The 23,900-nt window shown below is 43.6% G+C and overlaps 1 protein-coding gene across 2 annotated transcripts in view; it reads left to right on the top strand.

The window, feature by feature from the left end:
• The window catches only part of ck (unconventional myosin-VIIa ck), a 174,835-nt gene that overhangs the window by 127,197 nt on the left and 23,738 nt on the right, over positions 1–23,900 (top strand). For both annotated transcript variants that reach the window (XM_077658424.1, XM_077658425.1), the window contains exons 16-26: positions 3,246–3,341; positions 4,220–4,342; positions 6,614–6,721; positions 9,923–10,054; positions 14,996–15,067; positions 19,171–19,377; positions 19,975–20,052; positions 20,151–20,249; positions 21,088–21,305; positions 21,954–22,071; positions 22,587–22,889. In XM_077658424.1, the coding sequence (XP_077514550.1) occupies positions 3,246–3,341; positions 4,220–4,342; positions 6,614–6,721; positions 9,923–10,054; positions 14,996–15,067; positions 19,171–19,377; positions 19,975–20,052; positions 20,151–20,249; positions 21,088–21,305; positions 21,954–22,071; positions 22,587–22,889 (1,554 nt within the window). The remainder of the gene's footprint in view (positions 1–3,245; positions 3,342–4,219; positions 4,343–6,613; positions 6,722–9,922; positions 10,055–14,995; positions 15,068–19,170; positions 19,378–19,974; positions 20,053–20,150; positions 20,250–21,087; positions 21,306–21,953; positions 22,072–22,586; positions 22,890–23,900) is intronic.

Here is a 23,900-nt window from a genome sequence, read left to right as displayed (position 1 = left end):
AGTCGGCAAGCTTGTACCGAGGAATGTTTGAAGCGATAGAACTGAACTGCAGCCATCAGTGTAGGGAAGTTTGACATGTGTATTTCGACCATCAAGGAATGTGGTCGCTGTAGTTTTAGCGTTTCTTCAGTTTCTTTGCATTGAATACGATGGCATGGCAGATATCTCATGCACTTACACTTATCACAACAGCATGATGGACTAGCATTTGTTTTTCCTCTCTTTTCTTTATCTAGAAATACATTGTGCTTAAAAAAATTTCGTATCTCAATTTCTGTAGATTTTTCATTTCCACTCATTCATCTTTGTTGTCTTGATGATTGAAAAGATGAAAATTCAGCCAGATATGTCTAATGAAATTTTCAAGTTATGGACGGATTGGGTTTAATGCTCTTTCTAGTCTCTCTTGAATGTTCTGCTTAAGTGTCAGTGAGGAATACATGAAATATTTTCTTGCAACAAGTTGTTCCAGTGCAATGCCGTATCTGTAAAGAGATGGATGGCTTCTGCAGGGAGCTCTTCTTTGTAGTCCTGCCTCTTCTACAAATGCTTTTCGCCTATGCTTCATTTTTTTTTTCACTGGTCTCACCTGATGTTTCCACACAGAAGTACTAATCACCATGATCTCAACAAAGACAGACAGTCACATGTAGTTATCTCCATAGTTTAACTCCTTCTGATCACAATAAGGATATTGCTCAAACTTGCAAATTAATTATTTCATGTCTACTGGTACTTGTAGAGAGCAGCTTTGTTTTATTTGTGACTTTAAATGAGATGCTGAACTGTATCTTTTAATATTTTTACAAGATTCAAGCATTCTAATTAGGGGTGCGCGAATATTCGAAATTTCGAATACGAATCGAATATGTTTGATATTCGATTCGTATTCGAAAATTGATATTCGTGAATTTCCGAATATCGAAAATTCCCGAATACTCGCCAGCGATCGTATACTGCGCATACTTTCATAAATTCGACCATGGCAAAACCACAATATCTGGGCAGATTAGCCGATAATCGAGTTAAAAATTCTAGGAAAACAATACAGAGGTCCTATCCGCTTCCTTCTCCGCCGTTTATCACGCGGACCGACCGCATCCCGACGCCGCAAGGCTTCACCTCGTGAGAATTTTCCCAAGTGGGCTTTCCCACATATCACCCGTGCTGCGAACAAGATGGCCGACGGCCCGCTTCGAGCAATCGCAACGCGAAATCGCGCTTTATTTTTAATCCTTCGGTAATACGTTACATATTTAATGCCTACATCCGAATGCGTCCTGTCGCCTTCATAATTCTCCGAGCGTGACTTCCGCCATCCCGTTTTGTAAACTACGCTATGCGGGAAAGCCTACTTTCGGAATGCCGCGGGAGCCTCCTGAAGGGGCGCGTCGAGTAGTCACAATAGGGCAAGGGATCCTGTAAAAAATTTCGCCTATTGCATGGTGCATTGTAACTTGCACACCTTTTTAGCGGGCGTAACGGCAGGCGTGGCAACAATCGGAAGGCCTCTGTCGCTAGGGCAAAAAAAAAAAAAAATAGCCTGGCTGCGTAGTTTCGGTTTCTGAGCTTCACCGCTGCCCCGCGGCAACTTCAAATGTCTGATAGTCCAATCCCAGCTCCGCGCGGCTTATTTATTTTTTCTTTTTAGAAACCGCCTCGCCTCTCCGACGCCAGTGTGTGTTCCCCGGCCCCTTGCTTGCATTTGTGTTGTTCTTCCAGCACTCCAAAATGGGTGGCTCGTCACGGGCTTACAGGTGTTAGCGCGATGAAGCCGCCTCATAAGGCCTTACTGCATCTTCAGCATTTTCGGCAGCATTTTTTTTTTTCGAGGGGGGCGCGGGCAATTTATTAACAGAGGCCTTCGGATGAACCAGGCATTTCTTCTGGTCACTTGAGGCATCATGTTATTTTTTTGTTGCCAGTCTTGTCATTTTATGGATTTTGTTTTGCATGACCTGATTATAGTTTGGATACTGTTATGCTGTCTAATCAAGTAGTATACATTTCTGTGCACAACATGTTTTTTTATATGGTACTGAGGCAGTCTAGTTTTGTTTACTTTAGTTGCAAAGACCATACACTATTTTGAAAAAAATAAGGGCAACAACGTTTGCTTGCTCATCGTTTTCTGAAATTTTTTTTTGTACTGAACAGATATTTGACATTCGATTCGATATTCGAAGCCATTTTTTCTTCATATTTGTATTCGATTCGTATTCGAAAATTTCGATATTCGCACATCCCTAATTCTAATGTATGAAGAACTTGGTAAAGCAAGGCTAATATGTTTGTGCAAGCATTTAAAATGATGACGTAATCAATGATTAGATTTAAAGCTTCCTCTCACAGCGTTGGAGAAGTGTGGAGAAGCTTGGTGATGACGTCACGGACGATTGGATTTCAAATTTTCACTGCTTTTGCCCGCACACTGCCATGCATTGTCAGATGCCGCCAAACAACGCTCCGTAGGTTTTGCTTTCAGTAACACTGGCTTTCTTTCTTCAAAGCAAGTGTTTCTGTGTTGGAAATATACTGCCGCCATAAGTGACGTCATCATGTGCCCCCACTTCGCATTGTGAGTTGCTGTGAAGCCTGAAAGCCGTTATGGCTTCATTCGCTGATTGCATCACCATTTCAAATGCTATCACAAAATGATTCGCGTGATTTACTTGCAAATTTGACTCATTCAATCTCTTCAAACTTGTTAAATTCTAAAACCTTTTCAGTTGGCCTTTAAGAACTATGAATACCCACTTGTGTTGAAGCTGCCACAGTGGCTCAGTGTTTATGGTGCTTGGCTGTTGACACAAAAGACTCGAGTTTGATCCTGGCCGCAGCGGTCGCACTTTGATGGAGGCAAATTGCTAGAGACTCGTATACTCTGTGATGTTAGTGCACATTAAGGAAACCCTCCACTACGGCGTCCTTCATAGCCAGGATCACTTTGGGACGTTAAATCCCATGAACTGAACCAAACCAAACCACTTGTGTCATAAGAAGTCTGCATTGGAAAGCTTGCAGTACAATCAGCAGCATAGCCAGGGTGGTTCCTATTTGCAGTTCTTTTGGCAACCCCCCAGAATAAAGAGAACATTCTAAGCTGTGAATTTCAATCCAGTCTGGGATTTTCGCGCATAGATAAAATGTGGGTGCACATGTAGATTTGCAAACAACAAAATAAATGTCCTTTGCCTGAAAAGTTGAAACTACAGTGTGGCTGATGATGATCATATCCTTCACAGATGCGGACAGGCTACCAGCGACTGCAGGCTCTCATCCGCTCCCGCATCCTCTCGCACCGCTTCAAGCACCTGCGGGGCCACATTGTTGCCCTGCAGGTAAATTTAGTATCTCTTTGTCTCTGATGGCATAACACATTTCTGCAAAAGTGTGAAGTGTGCCCCCAGTTCTGCTGTTATGTCAAAAACCTTTTCACATTGCAAAGGCAATGCTTGTGCCTCTCACTGGCTCCATTTGTATGAGTGGTGTTTTTGCATATAGGTATATGTGGAATAATTCAAGTGCACTAGCAAGAAAAGACCCTTTAGTGTGAAAATCTGCCAAATTATAAGTATGTTGTTTAGGTATTTGTATGTTGGTCATAAAACCTCCGATATTCACAGGGTCTTTCCACATGCCTGTGAATGGCTCATTTTTGTTGTAGCTTTGCACCAGGAAGTATGTGCGTCTTTTACTGTCGAGATCTGCAGCTAGTTTGAAAACAAGAAACTTAGTAAAGTTTTCTCTACAGCATGAAGTGTTTTCACTCCAATGAAGGACAGTCACATTGTGTTCACCTTTTGGTCATTTTTGGTCATTTTATTGCATGTTTATAAGAGAATGTTTCTGCTTTTGTTATATAAATAGTTCCGGCGTTGTTATTCTTTAGTCTTTTCTATCATCTGTATTATATGTTTCTGCATTTAGAATTAATGTCTCTGGGTGTAGCATTTTATACTATCTTTGTAAGTTTTATTAAAGCACAGTGCAGAAATGCTCGAATTCATGCTGTACATAGGTCTCACCATCAAGCTGCACGTGAATGCAAAGAGCGTGCAGTGGTTAGACAGTCTTTGCAATCTTTGCAAACTGTCTTTGCACAGAATTAATGCAGTTTATTTTTCTATAAGGCAGTTTATTTTTCTAGTGTGATTTGTATATTGTCTTCCTGGTGTTCACACCTAATGTCATTGCCTGCTTTCGCCACTTCCACTAGGCTCTCTGCCGAGGCTTTGTGGCGCGTCGCGAGTACCAGAAGAAGCATGCTGCTGTGATCAAGATCCAGGCCTTTGTTCGGAGGGTCATTGCCCAGAAGAACTACCAGAGGATGAAGATAGAGGCAAGTAGATTGCACTTACTGGCATTTATCGAAGCATTACCTGTGGTCAACCCTCTTTTGATAATGCTAACCTTTAATATATGCATATGTAGGTCTTGACGTCTCCCATTTTAGAACTGCATGTAGACGTGGCCCCCTAGCTGGAGGCTCGTGCTTTAAGTGAACAATCACTCTGTTACTTAATGTTAGGAAATAAATTGTTGATGTTAACCCGCATACAGTAGAACCCCTCTATAGTAAAGTAGCTCGGACCAGCAGAAATCTTTACTATATCGGGGTCTTTACTATATCAGTTATTGGTGATGACGTAGCTCTAACTATGCTCTCTGGCTGCTTACTAAGCACAAAGTGTTGGTTTATGAAAGAACCACTCAGAAATACCTGACATTCTACTCTTATCATTCCGTTATGTGATAATTATTTATTTTCAGGTATCATATGTTATCATGTTTTCGATTTCGTTTACATAGTGTGGAAGTACCGCATTTACACGAATACAGCGTGGCTGTGTGAAAACCAAAGTTTTACATGATGACGACGTTTTCTTCTGTGGCCTCAGCGTCTTTTGAGCGGCAGTTGTTAAAAACGCGCGTGACACAGTCAAGTGCGGCAAAACCGCTACGTAGTTCCACCGTGCCTCCACTTCTTGCCACCGCTTACCCGTGCTTCGCGCTGCCGTGTACGAACGCGCGCCCGTTTCTTCCCGTTTCTGCGCCTCACTGCACTTATGCTAACTTTCCTTTCTCAGCGACTCGCGCCGCCTTCTTTCTACGTTCATAGCAAACTTTACTTTTTCCATGTCTTACGGCCTCGAGGTCTTCAAAAAGCTTCTCCTCGGAACTTTAGAGCTTTTTGGTGAAGCCACCTCAAAAAGCGTCGTTTTATCGTATTTGGTATCTATTTGCCTCGTGATCCTAGACTTCGCGTGCCGCGATGTCAGTATTCCGCGGGAATTAAATCGAAACGCCAGACGCTCTTTATTATATCCGTTTCATGGAAAAAACTATTTACTATAACCTAAAAAAAATGAATGGTCATCTATAGAAGCTGAAATGGGAACGCAGCTTCATTTTACGATATCTGAGTTCTTACTATATAACCGAGATTACTATAACGGGGTTCTACTGTGCAACCATGCAGCCATCATCTAGGAGCATGCAGCGAGATGTTTTGCAAGCTGGCCTTATTTAATAATCTGTGCGGTTTATGTGCAGTCGAATCATGTGGAATATTGGCTGCATCTAGTGTTTGCCCCCTCTGAAACCCTTAATGAGTGAGAGCAAAGATCATTACTAGGTTGAGTGCATATAATGAGCAATGTTATTCTTTAGAATGCCTTGCGCAGCATGTTGCTTGGAATATGAAAACAGCATACTGCATTCACTCGCATAATAAATCCCACCACTTTTGGCTTTGAGAATTAAATTTTATTTATCCTCAGATAAAAAATGCACGCCTGACCTTCATGGTCGGTGCTCAGCACGTTCACTTTATCTAGCTGCAATTGGCCAGCACTGTCGGCTATCGCAAAATCACCGGATTGCGCTGTGATACAGCAAACACCTTTTGAAGCAAACGATACAAAACAGTGGCAACATGAATGCAGCTGACGCAGGGATGCAACTTGTCAACTGTGCACTTTTGTTGAAAACGGAGGGATGGGTGCGGGCGGCCAGCCGAGCAGGACGACGGCCAAGCAGGCAGACGTATATGAAATTTCGTCTCTTACAAAAACAATTTGGCAGCATCTTTTTCCCCGCATAAGGAACCCTCCCCCCAAATTGATGTCACCTTTCCTGGAAAAAGAGTGGTCTCATTACGCGGGTAAATATGGTACTCGATGGGCAAGGTGCCTACACTGTCAAGCCTGTCAAATTACAGGAGTGGCCTGGATAATAAAGTGCACACTGCAGTATTCTAACTTTTCTTATGCATTGCCTGGTACAAAACAGAATTTTTAAAGTTAATGTTTGTCATTGTTGTTGATATGGTCATACGTAAATGGAGCCAACCTACTGCTTATTGCGGCATAACCCTTGAGAACTGCAGCATACTGCATTTTTCTGTAGCTGCACCTATTTACAGAAACAAAATAAGCTGAACACAGTCTTAGTTCATCTGTAACACAAGAAGGTTCTGCATTTTTTTTTGTTTTGCTTTGTGCATGCCCTCAACACCAAAATTTTGGCTTGTGAACATGATAGTTGTCTCATAATCTTTGTCTAGCACCATTTGCTCATAGGATGACCTCTTTCCTTTGCATGTAATCAGCACCAGCATGTGCTTGAAGCCATGCGGTTAAGGGAGCAAGAGGAAGCCATGCTGAAGAAGCAGATGAACCCTAAGAAGGCTCGAGAGATCGCTGAGCAGAAGTTCAGGGTGAGTTTTCAGAAAAGCTTTCACGTTAAAATGCCCATTTCTGCATATTTTTGTGTGTGTGTGTGTGTGTGTGTGTGTGTGTGTGTGTGTGTGTGTGTGTGTGTGTGTGTGTGTGTGTGTGTGTGTGTGTGTGTGTGTGTGTGTGTGTGTGTGTGTGTGTGTGTGTGTGTGTGTGTGTGTGTGTGTGTGTGTGTGTGTGTGTGTGTGTGTGTGTGTGTGTGTGTGTGTGTGTGTGTGTGTGTGTGTGTGTGTGTGTGTGTGTGTGTGTGTGTGTGTGTGTGTGTGTGTGTGTGTGTGTGTGTGTGTGTGTGTGTGTGTGTGTGTGTGTGTGTGTGTGTGTGTGTGTGTGTGTGTGTGTGTGTGTGTGTGTGTGTGTGTGTGTGTGTGTGTGTGTGTGTGTGTGTGTGTGTGTGTGTGTGTGTGTGTGTGTGTGTGTGTGTGTGTGTGTGTGTGTGTGTGTGTGTGTGTGTGTGTGTGTGTGTGTGTGTGTGTGTGTGTGTGTGTGTGTGTGTGTGTGTGTGTGTGTGTGTGTGTGTGTGTGTGTGTGTGTGTGTGTGTGTGTGTGTGTGTGTGTGTGTGTGTGTGTGTGTGTGTGTGTGTGTGTGTGTGTGTGTGTGTGTGTGTGTGTGTGTGTGTGTGTGTGTGGTTGCATGCACACACAACATTGATCCCTAGGTTGCCAAGCAAATATTATGAAGTGGGGTTATCATCTATGTAGCGCATGCTGTGCTTGCCTCTTGCGATGATCTCTTGTTATTATTGGAAGGCCATGTGTGTCATGCCATTGGCAAACTTAGTAGTAAAAAAAAACTGTCAAATTTCTTCAGGAGTACAGCCACACATAGAGATCATTATTCGAGCACAGTAAGCAAACGTATGTGGCACCTAAAGTGCATGAAAATTAAAATTGTATCCTTTGTGAACACAAGCTTCAAATGATTAAAATGTCTACAACACTTTTTTTCTTCAGTACATTGTGAAACATATAAAATATCGCTCTTCAAATGTGTACTCTTGGCTCAGTTTAACACTATACAAGCTAAAAGCTTGGCTTAGATAACTGCAACACAAACGTATGTCACAGGTGAGGCAAGTCAGGGCAGTATGGTTGACTCATAAACAAAACGAAAGAACTAAAGAAAGGATTGTCAGTAGTGATCAGACCGAAGAATCTGGGACATATCCAAGAGGGGGGCCCCAGTGGGCCCGGGCACCCCAGAAATCGCGCTCAACCCCCTCAGCAGTGTTCTTGTTAGGCATGGGTCCTGCCAAAAAAAAATTTCTGGCTATGTGCCTGCAAAGAGTGTTGTGGTATTACTTTGCAGCTCGGTTGAAATTAATTCCTAATTGTTCCTGGCAGCACACAGGGGCAAGGACTGACAGTAGACGGGCACAGTGCTGTGTCTGTCTATCTTACTGTCGCTGTGTCCGTCTACCTTACTGGCAGCCCTTGTCGTTGTGCACTGCCAGAACCAGCAAAAATGGAATACCAACTAGCCCAGCTCAAGACAGTTCATTCCTAGATCGCTTTGGTGCTTTATGTGTCGGCACTTCATGTTTTCCTCTTGTATATTGATTGTGCTACGGTTTTACAATGAACCAACAAGCCCAAGTTTCAATGCTGATTCCTAGGATATCTCTTGCGCCATATTATACTGCTGTCACATGGGCACTTATGGTCCTGACTGGGTCTGATCCTGATCGAAGTTCTAAGCGCATTCTATGTGTAGTGCTGATACACATTCTCACTCACCACCACGGTGGCTCCGTGGTTATGGTGCTCGGCTACTGGCCCAAAAGATGCGGGTTCGATCCCGGCCGTGGTGGTTGCATTTCGGAGGAGGTGAAATACTTGAGGCCCGTGTACTGTGCGATGTCAGTGCACATTAAAGAACCCCAGGTGGTCGAAATTTCCGGATCCCTTCACTACGGCGTCCCTTATAGCCTGAGTTGCTTTGGGATGTTAAACCCCGTAAAACCAAACCAAACCAATATTTTCACTTGATCCCTATTTTCGAAATGGCCTGTTAAATGATAGATGACATTGCATGCGCTTGTAGTACTATGAATGGTAGCAAACAAATCGGTTTGTAATCAAGCAAAAGTAAGCAGAAACACACACTTCTGATGAAAAATTCAGTGGCAGTGACACAGCTATCGCAGGTTCCGTCACAAAGATATGCAAAATACCATGCTACCGGCTGACATACTTGGGTGCTGCAATTGTTCACTACTGCCCAGGCAGGTGCATGATGCTAAAATAGTTTTGTAAATCAAGCCACTCTGAATAAAATAAAGTTATTTTTATAAAGTCGCATCTTTCTGTGCTTTTTAGTTATTGTTTTCATTTTATTGTTTCCTGAGTACAAGGGTAGTAGCCCTCGACCAGAATAAAAAACCCCAGTTGCAGTTCGGAAACTGGCTTGGGGTCAAGCAGGATTGGGCTCAAATGCAGTTGAATTGGCTGTGTGGTAACACCAGATCTGCATAGACTCTAATGTAATCAGAAATGCCCTTGTGACAGCAGTATTACATCCACTCAGACGCCTCTCTGACTAACCCCACTGGCTCAACGGCACCCGCTATTGCACACGAGTATCTCCAGTGTACAAAATCTGCACACTCCACATTGTACACTCCACAGATACTCCACATTACTCAACAAATGCACAACTTTCCTACCACTGTTCTGTGCCCTTTGGCATTGGCTGCTGCCAAGCGATCCTGCAGTGGTAGTAACCGACACACTGAGTTACGCACCTTTCCATGAGGTTCAGTCATGCCCACCCATTTATACCCAGCGAATCACCGCTAGTAATGGCTCGCAACTGTGACCTCCATCTCTGCCTCCAAGCATGCACTCGTGTTCCCTCATACTCTTCTGTCCGCTGGCAGATGAGAAGAGGTGGCCGAGGTCCTCAGTAACTGCAAAAAAATATTACTCTAGCACCACACTTGCTAACCAAATGACCTAGTAGCCACACGAGACCTGCTAGGCACACAGTGCAAATGTTTAAGAGCATCAGCTTTACAGGGACAATGAAAAAGAAACCAACAGAAGACACTCATACTACTCTGAAACTGCTGGAAGTCAAGGTGTCCTTTGCCGATGCTTTCTGCTTTGTCAAACTTATTTAAACACGTGTGCTCATTTGCCTTTCTTATTGGTTCTTACTATTCCAACCTTTTCTTCACTCTCAGGAGCGGCTGCAGGAACTGCACATCCGGCAGCAGGAAGAAGACGTGCTGGTTCAACGCAGCTTGGAGCAGAAGATGGCTGTCATCAAGGATGCTGCCAGTCGCCAGGATGAACCGCTTGATGACTCCAAGCTGGTTGGTTTCCTGCTTGTGTTCTCTCTCTCTTACTGTGTGTGCAAATGCCTGTCTATTCAGCTATATTCAGTATGTTATCTGCTGCATACTATTGGTTTCCTTAGCATCCAAGCACAGCCCACAATTAATGAAAACACACACACTTGTGCTGGTGCCTATCTTGAGCATTGCAGGTGATTAAGTGACATGGCAGCAATGCATACACAGGCAGTGAAGTTATTTTCAGTGACTGATTTTTGCATGTGCTGTTTAGCAGTAAGTGGCCTGAAAAAGCTAAAAGATCCAAGGGTTATTATGTACTTTTTAAGGTCAGTGATGGGATCGGAACTGGCCATTTTGGTGAATTTTGCAGTCAGAACCTGTATCGCTGTCCTTTCACTGTTTGAGTAGCAGTAGGCTAAGCTGGAAGTTAAACGTACTCATAAGCCACACGTTTAAGAGCACTACAGTAGAATCTCGATGATACGATTACGGCTGATACGAATTTCGGGATGATACGAATTTTAAGAATGCTTTGAACAGACTACATTGTATAGAATACTTTAAGATTCGTGGTGATACGAATGGTTTCTGAACCCGCCGCGGTTGATACGAACGTGCAAACCAGTGGCGCATGCGAGCGGGCCGACGCGGCTGGGCTCAAAGGGGGGAACATAGCCGGCGCGGCCGCCGCGAGTCCTCTCCACCCCCCGCCCCCCGCTGCGACGAACGTTGTACGAACACGCAAACCGATCCACCGAGCGGCTCAGCGCAAAACTGGCGCTCACAGGGAGAGAGGGTACCCACCGCGGCCCGCGGCCGCTGCCTCTTCTTTCCCCCTCCCCCCACTAGCCACCCTACCCCCACCTCCCTTTCGTAGCAACCATGTAGCAACCCGACCAGCACGAACCAAGGACGGCCAAGGCGAGGCACGTGCCCAGTCGTGTACGTCACCCATTTGCTGGCAGCTCATTGGTCTATCGAAAAGTTGTCTCGCCGGCTGTTCCCGGGAAGCCTGTGCCGCTGGGTGCCGCCGCTGCAGGGACCGCAGTTCTCCGTTCGCCGCTTCTTTCTGTGCTTCGCTGTGACGTGAACTGCTGAAACGTGACAAGGACGCAAGCGTTCGCTGCTGCCGACATGTCGCGGAAGCGTAAAGCCCTTTCTTTTAAGGAGAAGCTCGATGTGCTGAAGAAGGTTGACGAAAACCCTAAGAAGAAGTGTGTCGACTTAGCAAAAGAGCTAGGTTTGGCACCGTCGACGCTCTGCACCATTGTTGGGCATCGAGATGTTATCTTAAAGAATGTGCAGCACTTCGGTGTGAACGTGAAGCAGGCGAAAACAGCGACCCATGTCAAGCTGGAAGAGGTCCTGCTGACTTGGTTCCGCGAAGTGACAGCGGCCGGCGTCAACGTGGACGGCAAGGTGCTGCGTGAAAAAGCCGACACCATTGCGCTTTCGCTTGGAATTGAAAATTTCCAAGCGTCTGAGGGATGGCTGCACTGGTTTAAAGAGCGGCACGGACTTGTCTACCGGGTCGTCTCAGGTGAAGGCAAGAAAGTGGACCAGTCAGCTGTGGACGAGTGGCTGAACACGCTGCTGGCGCTGATTTCGGAGTACGTGCCACGCGACATATTTAATGCCGACGAGGCGGGCCTCTTTTTCAATCTTCAACCGGAAAGGAGTTTGTGTGTAAAAGGCCAGGCATGCCAGGGTGGCCAGAAAAGCAAGGAGAGAGTAACAGTACTCTTTTGCTGCAACTCGGATGGATCCGAGAAACTCCAGCTTACCGTCATCGGTAAGTCGAAGAAACCGAGGTGTTTCCGATCGGCGGAGCGTTTGCCTGTCTTTTACAAAGGTAACCGAAAGGCGTGGATGACTGGAGATTTTTTCCGCGAATTCTTGACAAGCCTTGATCGGAAAATGGCGTCAAGAAACCGGAAAATTTTGCTTTTCGTGGACCAGTGCTCTGCCCACCCAAAGGAAATTATGTTCAACAACGTGACAGTCAGGTTCCTGCCGGTGAACACTACTAGCCATCTTCAGCCACTGGATGCTGGGATAATTAGAAATGTTAAACATCATTTCAAATGACTTCTAGTGAGGCGTCTGCTGGCGAAAATTGACCGTAAGGAAGCAAACTTGCGGACCAGTCTGTTGGATGCTTTGCACTTTCTAGCCATGCCGTGGGATAATGTAACTTCAGACACAATCTCGAACTGTTTTAGAAAGTGCGGATTTGCCATCGGACTTGATGCGGCTTCGGCGGGAGATTGTCAAGAGCCAGGTGAAGACTTTACGATTGATGGCTGGGACAATCTGGAAACTGAAGCTTCGGCTCGAGACTTCATTACCGCGGACGACAACGTCGCGACCTGTGGGCTGACGTCTATTGAAGACTTGGTCAGCGAAGCAGATAATTGCGGACATGAGCCTGACAGCGATGGTGACGCTGACGACGAGTGTGATCAACCGCCGTCAATGGCAGATACTCTTCGCGCTCTGGACGTTCTGCGCCGCACCATAAGTGCCGGCAGCGTGAGCGACGAAACCGCTGCACGGTTTTATGACTTTCAGGCGGGGCTTGTCCGCGACATCAATGGCAAAAAAGTGCAGGCAAGCATTACGGACTTTTTCAGCCGCAAGTAGTTCGCCGTAATAAAGTTTGGTTCATTTTTCGGTTCATTCCCATGTGGAAGTTGGCTTGTTTTGGATCATACGAATTCGGGATGATACGAATATTTTGCATGCTCCCTTGGAATTCGTATCACCGAGATTCTACTGTATTATCGGGCACGCCAGCGTGTAGTCTCATAAAAAACTTGCCTTTAATACAAATAAGATCTGACTTGTTTGATAAAACAGCCAGCAACATGTTTTTAGATGAGCGCTTCTGTCATCATCATCATCATCATCAGCCTGACTGCGCCCACTGCAGGACAAAGGCCTCCCCCATGTCTCTCCAATTAACCTTGTCCATTGCCTGCTTCAGCCACCCTATCTCCGCAAACTTCTGACTCTCATCCGCCCACCTAACTTTCTGCCGCCTCGTTAAAGGGACACTGAAGAGAACTCTATCATTTTTTTTTTGTTAGCAAAATCTGATAGTTCGGCATTTCATGGTTTTGTTGCCACTTGTCCGGGCGCAAAAGATGCATTTATTTCAAGGAAATTTGGATTCGAAGATGAAAAACTTTTTTCCGCCGCTCTGATTCAAACTCGGGGAACTCTTATGACGCCACGGCAACTCTTATGACGTCTCAGAACGGAGTGACGTGATACGTGACGTAAACGCAGACTCCGTGATTTCTGACAGCTAGCGGTGCGGTGCGCAACCTTCCTTTGCCAGCCTCAGAGATTCTTGGCTTCCATGAAGTAAGGAAAATTCCTCGAAGGTGGCACCTCTTGTCCTAGGAAGTCATCACGCTTGTACTTGCGAGATTGGCCTGTGGCGGCGACACCTGTATTTTGGTTCTTGCTATTTTCTACATTACAAGAGCTTTGTTTTCACTAAGAGTGGCGTTTTTGTGATCAGGAACTGCTATTCTATCGATACATGCAAACTTCAATTTCTCTTCAGTGTCCCTTTAAGGAGCACTAAGTAACCGCACTACTTAAAAAAGCACTACCCACAGGTCAACTGTTTACTAACAGCTTCATCGTTTAAGCAATGCAAATTCAGAAAATAAAATACATGGTGTCATTCACAGTGTCACGGTGTCAATGACATGGTATCATTCACGCACTCAAGGTGTCCTAACATTGGCACTACAATACAGCACATGCTGATAGCAGTTGATGGTGACATTCAAGTTCTGATATGTTTGCTCGCCAATGTGCATCCGAAATTTCTTCCGCAAAGCGTGGTTTATAGATCAGGAACTGGCTGAAGATGCCGTTGACCATCTGCATGATTAGACAAATGTAGATTTGTAATGCGTTGTTGATGTACAGATGGCTGGACATGATTTCATTGGGGCTGACTTCGGGAGGTGCGGATCATGATGCCGGCATTGCAAAGTGATACACTGACAAAGCCATTGAAGGCGAAGTACGAGCATTTCCTGACTAGTACCAAGAATCTGATGGCAAGGCCGACCTGCCGCTGGTTGCTTGCCGTGAACGCTTTAACTGCGGTTGGCTAAATTATGTTCTTAAAGCAGCTTGTTGCTTGGCCTTGGCAAGAAACATATGTACGAGCGCTCTACAGAGCTTGGAAAGCGCTGTTATATGGTCTGCTTAGAAGGAGTCGATGCGCATAATGAACTTTGCTAAGAAACAAGCACCAGTTTCGTCGGACTTCGTATTTCCGGCTGCAAAATCAAAAGTCCACTTACTACGAACCTTGGATACATTGCACACAATCCGCGCGACCGTCAGGTCCATTATAAGTTGGCTCGACTGTATACAGGATACTCACCATGCGCTCAGATCAAGATTAGACTATGTGACAGTAGAATCTGTTCACCTGTATTTGCACTTGAATCGCTGATTTTTTTATTTTTGTTTAGTTACATCTTTAATAACTACATTTACTTTTGTTTTTTAAGTTGCCTTTATGGAGTGCTATGTAGTCGGTAGACTGAAAATACTAGATTTCTGTTAGGTTTGTTTGAGGCTATCATCATTGTCAATAGTGCAACCTCTTCAACTTGTGAGGGCTTAAGATTAATTATTTTTTTACTGCAGGGAAAAAGGCATATCAAGTTGTATCATTTTAATTTTTCTGCTGTTTGCTCAATGACATTGCTGTTTTATGTGCTATGCCAGTCACAACTCATGGCTTTCTGTACTAATTTATCTTTTGTTCCTATCATGTCTATCTGTATTCTCACTCTTAAGAGCAGCAATTTCACCTTCAACACAAAGTTGGGGCTTTTCTGTTTTAACAGCTTTACTGATGGACAGAGCTTGACAAAAGATGTGTCACTACAATGTTGTTGTTTTTTCTTCCTTTTCTCCAAGGTCGATGTCATATTTGACTTCTTGCCTCGATCAGAGTCTGTCAATGACCAGGTGGCCCCATCGGCATTCAAGGTAACCAACAGCCTTTCTGACTATGGCTTTTGCATTGTGTAGTTAATAGGCATTGCACTATCGCAAACCTCTTGCACTGTTTTTTGATGCTTTGTGGCTATTGTTATGCTTTTAGACTAAAGGGAGTTATACAAAAGTCTGCTAGAATCGAGCGGTTTAAGGGCAAACACGAGTCTTGAAATGACACAAAAATTCTAAAATTTCTATTTTGCAAAAAAAAATGGCATATTCAAAAATCTATACACTCTAAAGTACCCGCCTAAAAAGGTTCAAGGCTTAATTCGACTTCTAATTACTAAAAAATTATGTATTTCATGCCTATGAAGGGCGGGAATGGCGATTTCAGAGCGAATTGCGGCAGAATTTCGCACCCATCGCTTCCCACGACTGCGTCCCCAGTGACCGTCATCTTGGTTTTGTTTGAAAACTGGGCCCCTTCCCCCACATCCTGGTATTACTCACTGCTGTGAAGTATTTTTGAAACGTCCACATTCCGCTGTCTTTTCAGGCCTCTATAATGGCCTCCGAATGGCTGGCGTGTGCACTTCAAATGCCATTTTCTCAGCTTCGTGGTTTTTGCCGACATGACTAGCCTTACGGAAGTTGTCACTATGTTTTTATGGTGCAATTTCAATTAATCTTATACCGTTGAATACAGAAAGAAGTAACCTGCGGAGCTATGTTATTTTTTTTTTTCTGAGTCGTACACTACACATTTTGTGAACTTTTTTGTCACCTAACTATATGTCATAATTATGGTGCTTGGACATAATTTATTATTTTTATATGATTACATACCTCAAGAACAGTATATTTAGCATATTATTTTTGAAAACAGGGAGAAGAAACACATATGCACACCCAATTTCATTTTGATATATTTAATAATAGTAATTTTCACTTCAAGACCCCCGTCTCCCCTCAATAAAAAAATAGTGCTATACTTACTAACACACACAAAAAAAAATTGTTTTCTTGTAAGCACCTGAGAACACTAATCGACGGTTTTTCAGCATGGCCATTTGCTTCTTTGTTAGCGCATTAATTAACATTCTGCCAAGGACCCTAGTATCTCTGTAGCATAGAAGCTTTGCCATTTCCTCCTATGTCGGTTGCTCATTATCCACATTGTTGCTGTCTCATTTTCTTCAGAGGTGCTTTAGGAACACCCTGATGCTCTAAGTGGCCTCTCAGACACATATTTTTGAGTTCTGGCTGGTGAACCATCATCAGTTTCTATAACTCATTCACGCTCGGAAAATAACATTTGCCCAGCTTAAATTGCTGATTACTAGACAGTTCATTAATAGACAGTTCATTACTAGACAGTTCATTACTAGACAGTTCATTACTAGACAGACCTTCTTCACTCATTGGTAAAATACAAAAAGCACTCACTCAAGGGTGAGAAATAATAACAAAAAGTCGGGAAGAAAATTTGTGGCTGTTGAGCACCTGTGAGGATTGCTGCCAGAACCCGAACACAACTCTAGGGCCTTGTTCGATGATCCACCTTCTGCATCTTTCAAGGTGATTGTCTTGCGAGGATCAATATTTTTGTCCTCACTTTGAAAGCACTAAATCCTTCAGGAAATTTTAATTCAAGAGAGGTTTTGCGCAGGGCTTCAGGTGTTTCCTAATTACACAAGGTGACCTGCCTAATTTTCATTGGTGCGGTATTTCTGCTTTTACTTTTATCAAAGTATGGTTGCCGTGACTAGAAATTAAGTCTGATAACTTGTTTGTGTGCGCAACTCCGTAGCCAGTCAGGCACTGGAAAAAAAAAGTTTACAAACAAGCTTTCCCGTTTATCTAGATATGAAAAATAGTACCGTAGGCAGAAAAAAAAATAGAGCAAGCAACATGAAATGATTTCATTTATGCATGCCTGTTAATGACCCATTGCTTGGAAGTATTGCTTGGACACTTTCTGGATTGTATATTTAGTTGCCAAGCCTTCTTGGAAAAAAAACATATGCCTTGCATTGGTACTGCTTCCTCGATGGCTTGCATCAGAGATTTAAAAAAAATTGGTTTTGACGCAAAGGACGTGCACTTTATCATGTTTTGCAGTTTGCTAAAAAGTTGGTAAAAGGACAGTTAAGCTGTTGGCGAAATCTGAATGAGAACTGAAATAGGACTGTACACAATGGCTGTGTGTTGACTTTTTTCACTTTATCATTAAACAAAAGAGTCCAAGTGCATATCTGTGTCAATTTGTTTGATGAGGACCTATTTCTGTCATCATCAGCCCATGTACAATTAATGGGTCGTGTGATATTAGACATTGCAGTTTTAAATTTCATAGGTAGCATCACTGACGCTTTACTAGCTTGTAGTGCAAACAAAAAAGCATGCCATTTTTCCAAACTCCGCATCTAAAAGAAGGCCGCTGACAGAAGCCTGTCTGTCCTGGGAGGCGTGTCAATTGGAGGATGTGGAGGCAGCCATGCGTGGAATGGGGTCTAGTGAGGGAAACGGAATGTTTGCTCACTGTTGCATGGCCGTGTCAGAGAGGAGGCCCTGGGTCGGCACTTCCCAATTGTTTACTGTGTGGCACAATCGATGGCGCAATGAGCCTGCCTCACGGGCACCGCAAGAGATTTGCCCTGTACTCATACGTGTGCGTCGATGCTGGGAGCACGTATGCTGAGCGCCTGGTGCATGTGAGGCGGCTTCGTGTGGACAGGTGCAGATGTGGAGGTGAAGTGTGGGTGGGAGAGAAGGTCTACGTCTGGACACGTTGTGGAGGTCCCAAAGTGTGTGCCGCACTGGTGAGCCTGTTTAACTGAGCTTCAACTGAAAGTTGGGGGGGGTATTATTTATTTATTATTATTTAGTATTTCAAGAGGAAGCTTTGCATTGGGCCAAACTTCAGTTTTATTAGATATGTGAGCTATGCACAAATGATCTCATTAGGCAAGTGCTTCACCAGTCTGGATGAAATTTGTTGCATGGAAACTGTCAGATGCTGATGGCTGATAAAAGCAGAGTTTTGATTTAAAAGCTTAAATGTTTCAAATTCAGTGACTCTAGATGAATGTTTCTTAAAAGAAACCAAAACCCTAAATTGAATATTTTTCATCAGCCACTACAGTTTTTCTTTCAAATGCAGTGAATTTTATCTTAAATCAGCCCATTGGTTGAAAGTATTTCTGTGCATTTTGCATAGCTGAACAAGAAAACTTAGTTTGGTTGCAGTATAACTTGTTTTTAAATCGAACAAGGTGAACGACTGAGCCAGGTACTTACAATGTCCAAGTCAGCTTCCTCAGGCTTTTGACCTATACCCATAATGGAGTATGCTGCACCTTTACAAACTTTCTTTTTTCCTATTGTGGGACTAACTGCTTGAGGTAGCTGCATTCTGTGGTTTCCTCCATGCCTCTTCCGTTCCTGATTTGGCTGAGGCATGTTTTACTGAAGCTCAAGGTTTGATCTTCTAATTGATTTTCTCACAAGCTTGAGTTGATTCTTTTGTATCGTGCAGCATTTGGTTTTCTTATGTTTACTTATGCTTTTTTGTTTGTATAAAGCTGGTGCAATCTCAGAATTGCGAATTCACGACAGTCTTGTGAAAACTTTGTTCTTTTCATTATTCCAAAAAAGGAAAAAATGCAACTTGGAGCTTCCTCATGTCTTAAATTTCAGGCAGTTTCTGGAAATTCTGGGAAGGTGATTTAAGAGCGAAGTAGAAATACATCTTGTTTTCTGCTCCTTAGCCTTTGTGTGATAAACAGTTCAGAGAGACACCAGTAAACCTTCAGTAACCACCTACTTAACTGCAAGGGGAAGATAGCGGGTGACGAACCCACCACCAGAATCGCCCACCATTGTCGTGATCATTGCACCACGACTGCAGTGAATAATGAGCAGACTGTCACAAACCGAGCACTAAAAATACTCTTTATGCTTGTTGTGCATATATCTTCTATATGTAGCATGAGCTTTAACATTATTCAGCAGTGTCATTCCTGCATGGTCGCTTATTGAGGCTACCTCACATATGTTAAAGAATGCCTGTTTTTTAGTGTCACGTGCATAATCATGGCGCTTCTTTCCAGAATGCTGCACGGTAGATGCACGCTCTAAATTATGTGCAGGACCTGGAGGCTTCCCGGGAGAATGCCATCAATGGGGGCGAGGTGGAGGGCTCAATCCCCGCCGTACCAGAGGACAAGGATGACCTCAGTGAATACAAGTTCCAGAAGTTTGCGGCCACCTACTTCCAAGGCACTGCCAGCCACCAATACCAGCGGAAGCCCCTCAAGAACTCCTTGCTTCCCCTGCAGACACAGGGCGACACCATGGTCAGTCTTGCTCACCTGCTGCCAGTGCTGTCCACTACTGTTAGGGTCAAGCCAACCTCTATTGTGTGGTGTCATGAAATTCAAATTTGTACCAGGTGGAACCTTTAATTGTTTCTGTGGTATCCTGAAGCTCTGCTTGAGCCACACTATGCTGCAGATTTGGACTGAGTAGGTCTTCGAGTTCCTGCCTGTTTTATTAAATTACTTTGGTGGAGAAAATAGATGCTTTCATTCCCATGGAGTGCATGCTTCCTTCCACAGTCTGATCACACTTTATATTCGTTAACTTTGATGGAATGGAAATTATAGATGCAGTGACTTGGACTGATTATAATATTACAATGGGCTGGAGAGAAGGAGAATATGCCAGAGGAGCGGCAAGAATGGAGAGAGACTGCCACTGCCAAACATTGAAGGATCACAACTTTCAGTGGGCCCCTCTGGACGTCACTCGTCTTAAAAGCCATAAAAATGAGGGTACTGATCACTTTCGTTTGAACATAGTATGGCATTCTGCTGTTTTTACTGCCCCTTTTCCAGGTATTTCACACATACCTTCAATATCTCAGTGAAAAAACTATTTAATCCTGGTTGCAGGCTGCCTTGGCACTATGGATCACAATCCTGCGATTTATGGGTGACCTGCCAGAGCCAAAGTTTCACACAATGGACAGGGTATGTTTCTTGCTATCTTTTATCATTTGATGGATATCTTCTTAGCGTTCCTTTTTTTATAGCAATAAGTACTGAAAACATGGCAATTCTTAATGCAGGACAACTCATCCGTGATGAGCAAAGTCACTGCAACCTTGGGCCGGAACTTCATCAGGACTAAGGACTTCCGTGAAGCGCAGATGATGGGTGTTGACACGGTAAGGGCATGAAAATTTGGGCAAGTTGTATAATGTTCATTTCTTTTTCGTTTGTTAACATGAATGTAAGAGATGTTGGTACCTTTAAATAGCGTCAACATTCTCTTTTCATGCAAATCGAACACCACATATATAATCGCATAATAGATGTACCTTTTTGTTAAAAAACAATAAAACTCTTAGGCGATCCTCGGTGAATCGTTTGAATGCATTAGCAGCCAAACATTCGTTATATCTGAGGTTAACACACGAAAGATCGTTATATCCAACATGGCATACTAAAGTTCGTTATAAAGGTAGTATACTAAGTTCGTATAGATAGTGTACTAAGTATAAGTAAGTAAGTTAAGTAAGTAGCTGCGAGATGTTTGTACTATAAGGGGTAAAGTTTGCTGTGGTCGATAAAAACTTCTTAAACTTTAATGACTAATGTGCGGGGTATGTACATGCATTCGTTATACGATTAAGTATATAAAAAATCATGAAGGCAAACAGCTCCTCATGCATTGGTTCCTAGTTCTCAGAACTGAACGGGGATCAAGAAACATGGCACACTGAGAATGAGACATACCACAAAGGTCAAGGTGTCCTTTTTCTTGCCTGCATTTTCTTTCTTTTTTTTATGTGGCTGTGGAAATGCACTCTTATTTTCACAGGAAAACTATTGACACAGTTTAAAACATTATTGGAACCAGCTAGAATCCATTTGGTTGCATTGCTGTTTTCTACAACAGTCTTTTCTGGCTGGGTTTTTATCTCACAGAGTTTGATGTGAACCTGGAAACTGCCATGTGTCATCTAATCTTACTTTACAGTCACTTTTTATCTCGCATCGCAGGACTCGTACACGAAACAGAAGTCCCGCAGCATCCGCAACAAGCTTGTGTCACTGACGCTCAAGCGCAAAAACAAGATCACAGAGGACGTGCGGCGGCACCTGCAGGAGGAGGAGCTGGCGGCCGACAACTATAGCCACTGGCTGGAGAGCCGGCCCACCTCCAACCTGGAGAAGCTGCATTTCATCATTGGTCACGGTATCCTCCGAGAGGAGCTCAGGTCAGTAGCTGAGCGCATGTTCATTTCCTAATTCTGGATATTTTCATGTGAACATGCCTTAATCTCACATAAATTGCTTTATGTGCAGTCCTCTCAGTGGTCACTTCAGAAACAATGCACAGCATAGTTAAGTACAGGGGCAAATTTTTGTTATGTGAGATCTTTGCTGTGGGAGTACTAAAAGTGTCATTCTTTTCAGTTTTTAAATATAATAGTTGCTACTTGAAATCAAATTTTTCATTATTTCTTAAATATTTTTTGCCATTGCTGTACTGTGTAGCAAGATAACACCAAGTGGAAGGAGATCAAGAAACTCGTCTTTCTTAGTGTTTCCAATAAAACCAGTGAATCATTGTTTGTTCCATACTTGTCTCCAGCATTGTGGAAGCTGTAATGCTGCTTTTGCTTCATTGTGTATCAACCTTCAAAAATGCATCAGTACAGAAAGCTTACTCAGTAGAACTGACCTATCCTTTGTCTTTTGTTCATGCATTAGAGCCTTGGAGCATTGTCATCATGCTATAGGAAGTTTCACTGTAGGAGGTTTGGATGCTGAGAGCACTGGCCTTCAGTGCTCTGAGCTTAAGTGGCATTTCTATGTAAAGAAATCTGGAACAATCATTTTATGGTGGCCTTTCTGTTTTACAGGGATGAGATCTACTGTCAAATCTGCAAACAGCTGACTAACAACCCAGAGAAGAACTCTCATGCCAGGGGCTGGATCCTCTTATCACTCTGTGTTGGCTGTTTTGCTCCTTCTGACAAGGTAAAAATGGAAATTTGAGGTTATTCATGCAGAAATATCAGCATTGGTTGGCGCAGAGAACTGCCCATATGCCATAAAATGCGGCTTTAGTTTTCAGATTAGCCGTAGAATTGTGGTACTGTCATGTTTTTTTAAAAGTTTGCATCATGGCAATTCATTTATGCTTTTGTGCCCCGAAACTATCCATGCAGTCCTAATTGGGGTGTAGTAACTTTCTTATCTTTCTTTCATAGATATATCTTATGTAGAGACATTAAACGTGTGATAAAACGCAATGCATCTGGAGCAAGCATTCCCCAAGCATCACTATGTGCATTGCTAGACCAAAGGAATGGGTTGAGGTTGCAGCTAAACATTACATTGGATATAAATCTTTATGCTGGCCCAAGTCTGATATGAAACCTTGATGTAGTACAAGCGTGCGAGCATTTAAATTGTTTTCATGTTGCCCCTATTGCACACATTGCTGTACACATCTAGAGCTGGTTCCAAGCGGGGTGTCTGTCTCGCTGCAGTTTGTCAAGTACCTGCTCAACCTGATCCGGGAGGGCCCACCAGGCTACGCGCCCTACTGCGAGGAGCGGCTGCGGCGCACTTTCATGAACGGCACTCGAGGCCAGCCACCATCTTGGCTTGAACTGCAGGCCACCAAGTCCAAGAAGCCCCTCATGCTGCCCATCACCTTCATGGACGGCAACACACGGACCCTGCTAGCCGACTCTGCCACAACTGCTCGTGAGCTGTGTGCGCAACTCGCTGCCAAGATCGGACTGCGGGACCAGTTCGGGTTCTCCCTCTACATAGCTCTCTTTGACAAGGTCAGATTTTGTGTGAAGTGTGATGTGTGTGGTCCTGGATTAAAATTCTGTGTGTGCATGTGTATGTTTGTGTACACATGTATGTTCCTGTATAGTATGTGTTAGCTTTGGTGCAAAATGGATGCAAAACCGCATTAGTGATTTTCGTGCTGAACTGAGAGTGTGGAATCAGAGTTGTGAACAGCCTTATCTGTGAGATTCATTCAAGGCGGCTAAAAGCTTTCAGTCTTTGGCTAGAAACACTGCACTATCTTCAGTAAACAGTTTTTCTCCATCTTGCATTGACTGTGGCTCATGTCAAGCAAAAAGCCTTTCTAGCAGTAAGGTCGTGCTTTTGGACAGCCATGAATATGAAGGCACTGCAGACTACACAACAGCATTATGTTGTTCTGTGGAACCAGAAACCTTGGGTCACTGCCCTGCAACTTGTGTGCTGCCCTCAAGCTTCTTGCTTGCCGGATAATGTTATGTGGCGGCCACATGTCCGTACAGGATTGCAGAAATGGACTTTCTTCTTTTTTGAAGGCTGGGACTTTCCTGAGTTGGCATATTTTAACTTTCTTTTTCTTCCATCTTGTGAGAAATTTTCAGCTGCAACAAGCTAGTTGCTCACAGAGTAAATAAAGGCACTGCATTTGTCTTTAAATGTCAAAACAAAGCATAGGGCATTCGTGCACATTACAAATGTATGAAATTTTGGACTTAAAGCACCATGTAATGCTGAGAAATGGTCAAGGAAAAAAAATGCATCCTGGCACCACTAGAGTAAAATTAGTAAAATAAAAAACGCTTCTGGGTTACAGAGAAACTTATCTGTTGCCATGTTTTATATATATAGATTTACTGGTATATCGACTCTTTAATGATTCCTTTTGAATTCAATATACCAGGTGTTTCACCTAAGATGTTCTGCAATTTTTAAAAATGGCTTTAAAGGAACACTTTTTTATGCATAGCATCGTCTGTGGTGTAGCATGTAGAAGACGTGCCAACTAGTAGATTGGTTAACTG

This window comes from Amblyomma americanum, chromosome 3 (assembly GCF_052857255.1).
Source record: "Amblyomma americanum isolate KBUSLIRL-KWMA chromosome 3, ASM5285725v1, whole genome shotgun sequence".
Classification (NCBI taxonomy): Eukaryota; Metazoa; Arthropoda; class Arachnida; order Ixodida; family Ixodidae; genus Amblyomma; species Amblyomma americanum.
Note: the sequence above shows the minus strand (reverse complement) of the source record. Positions and strands in the feature narration are given on the sequence as shown.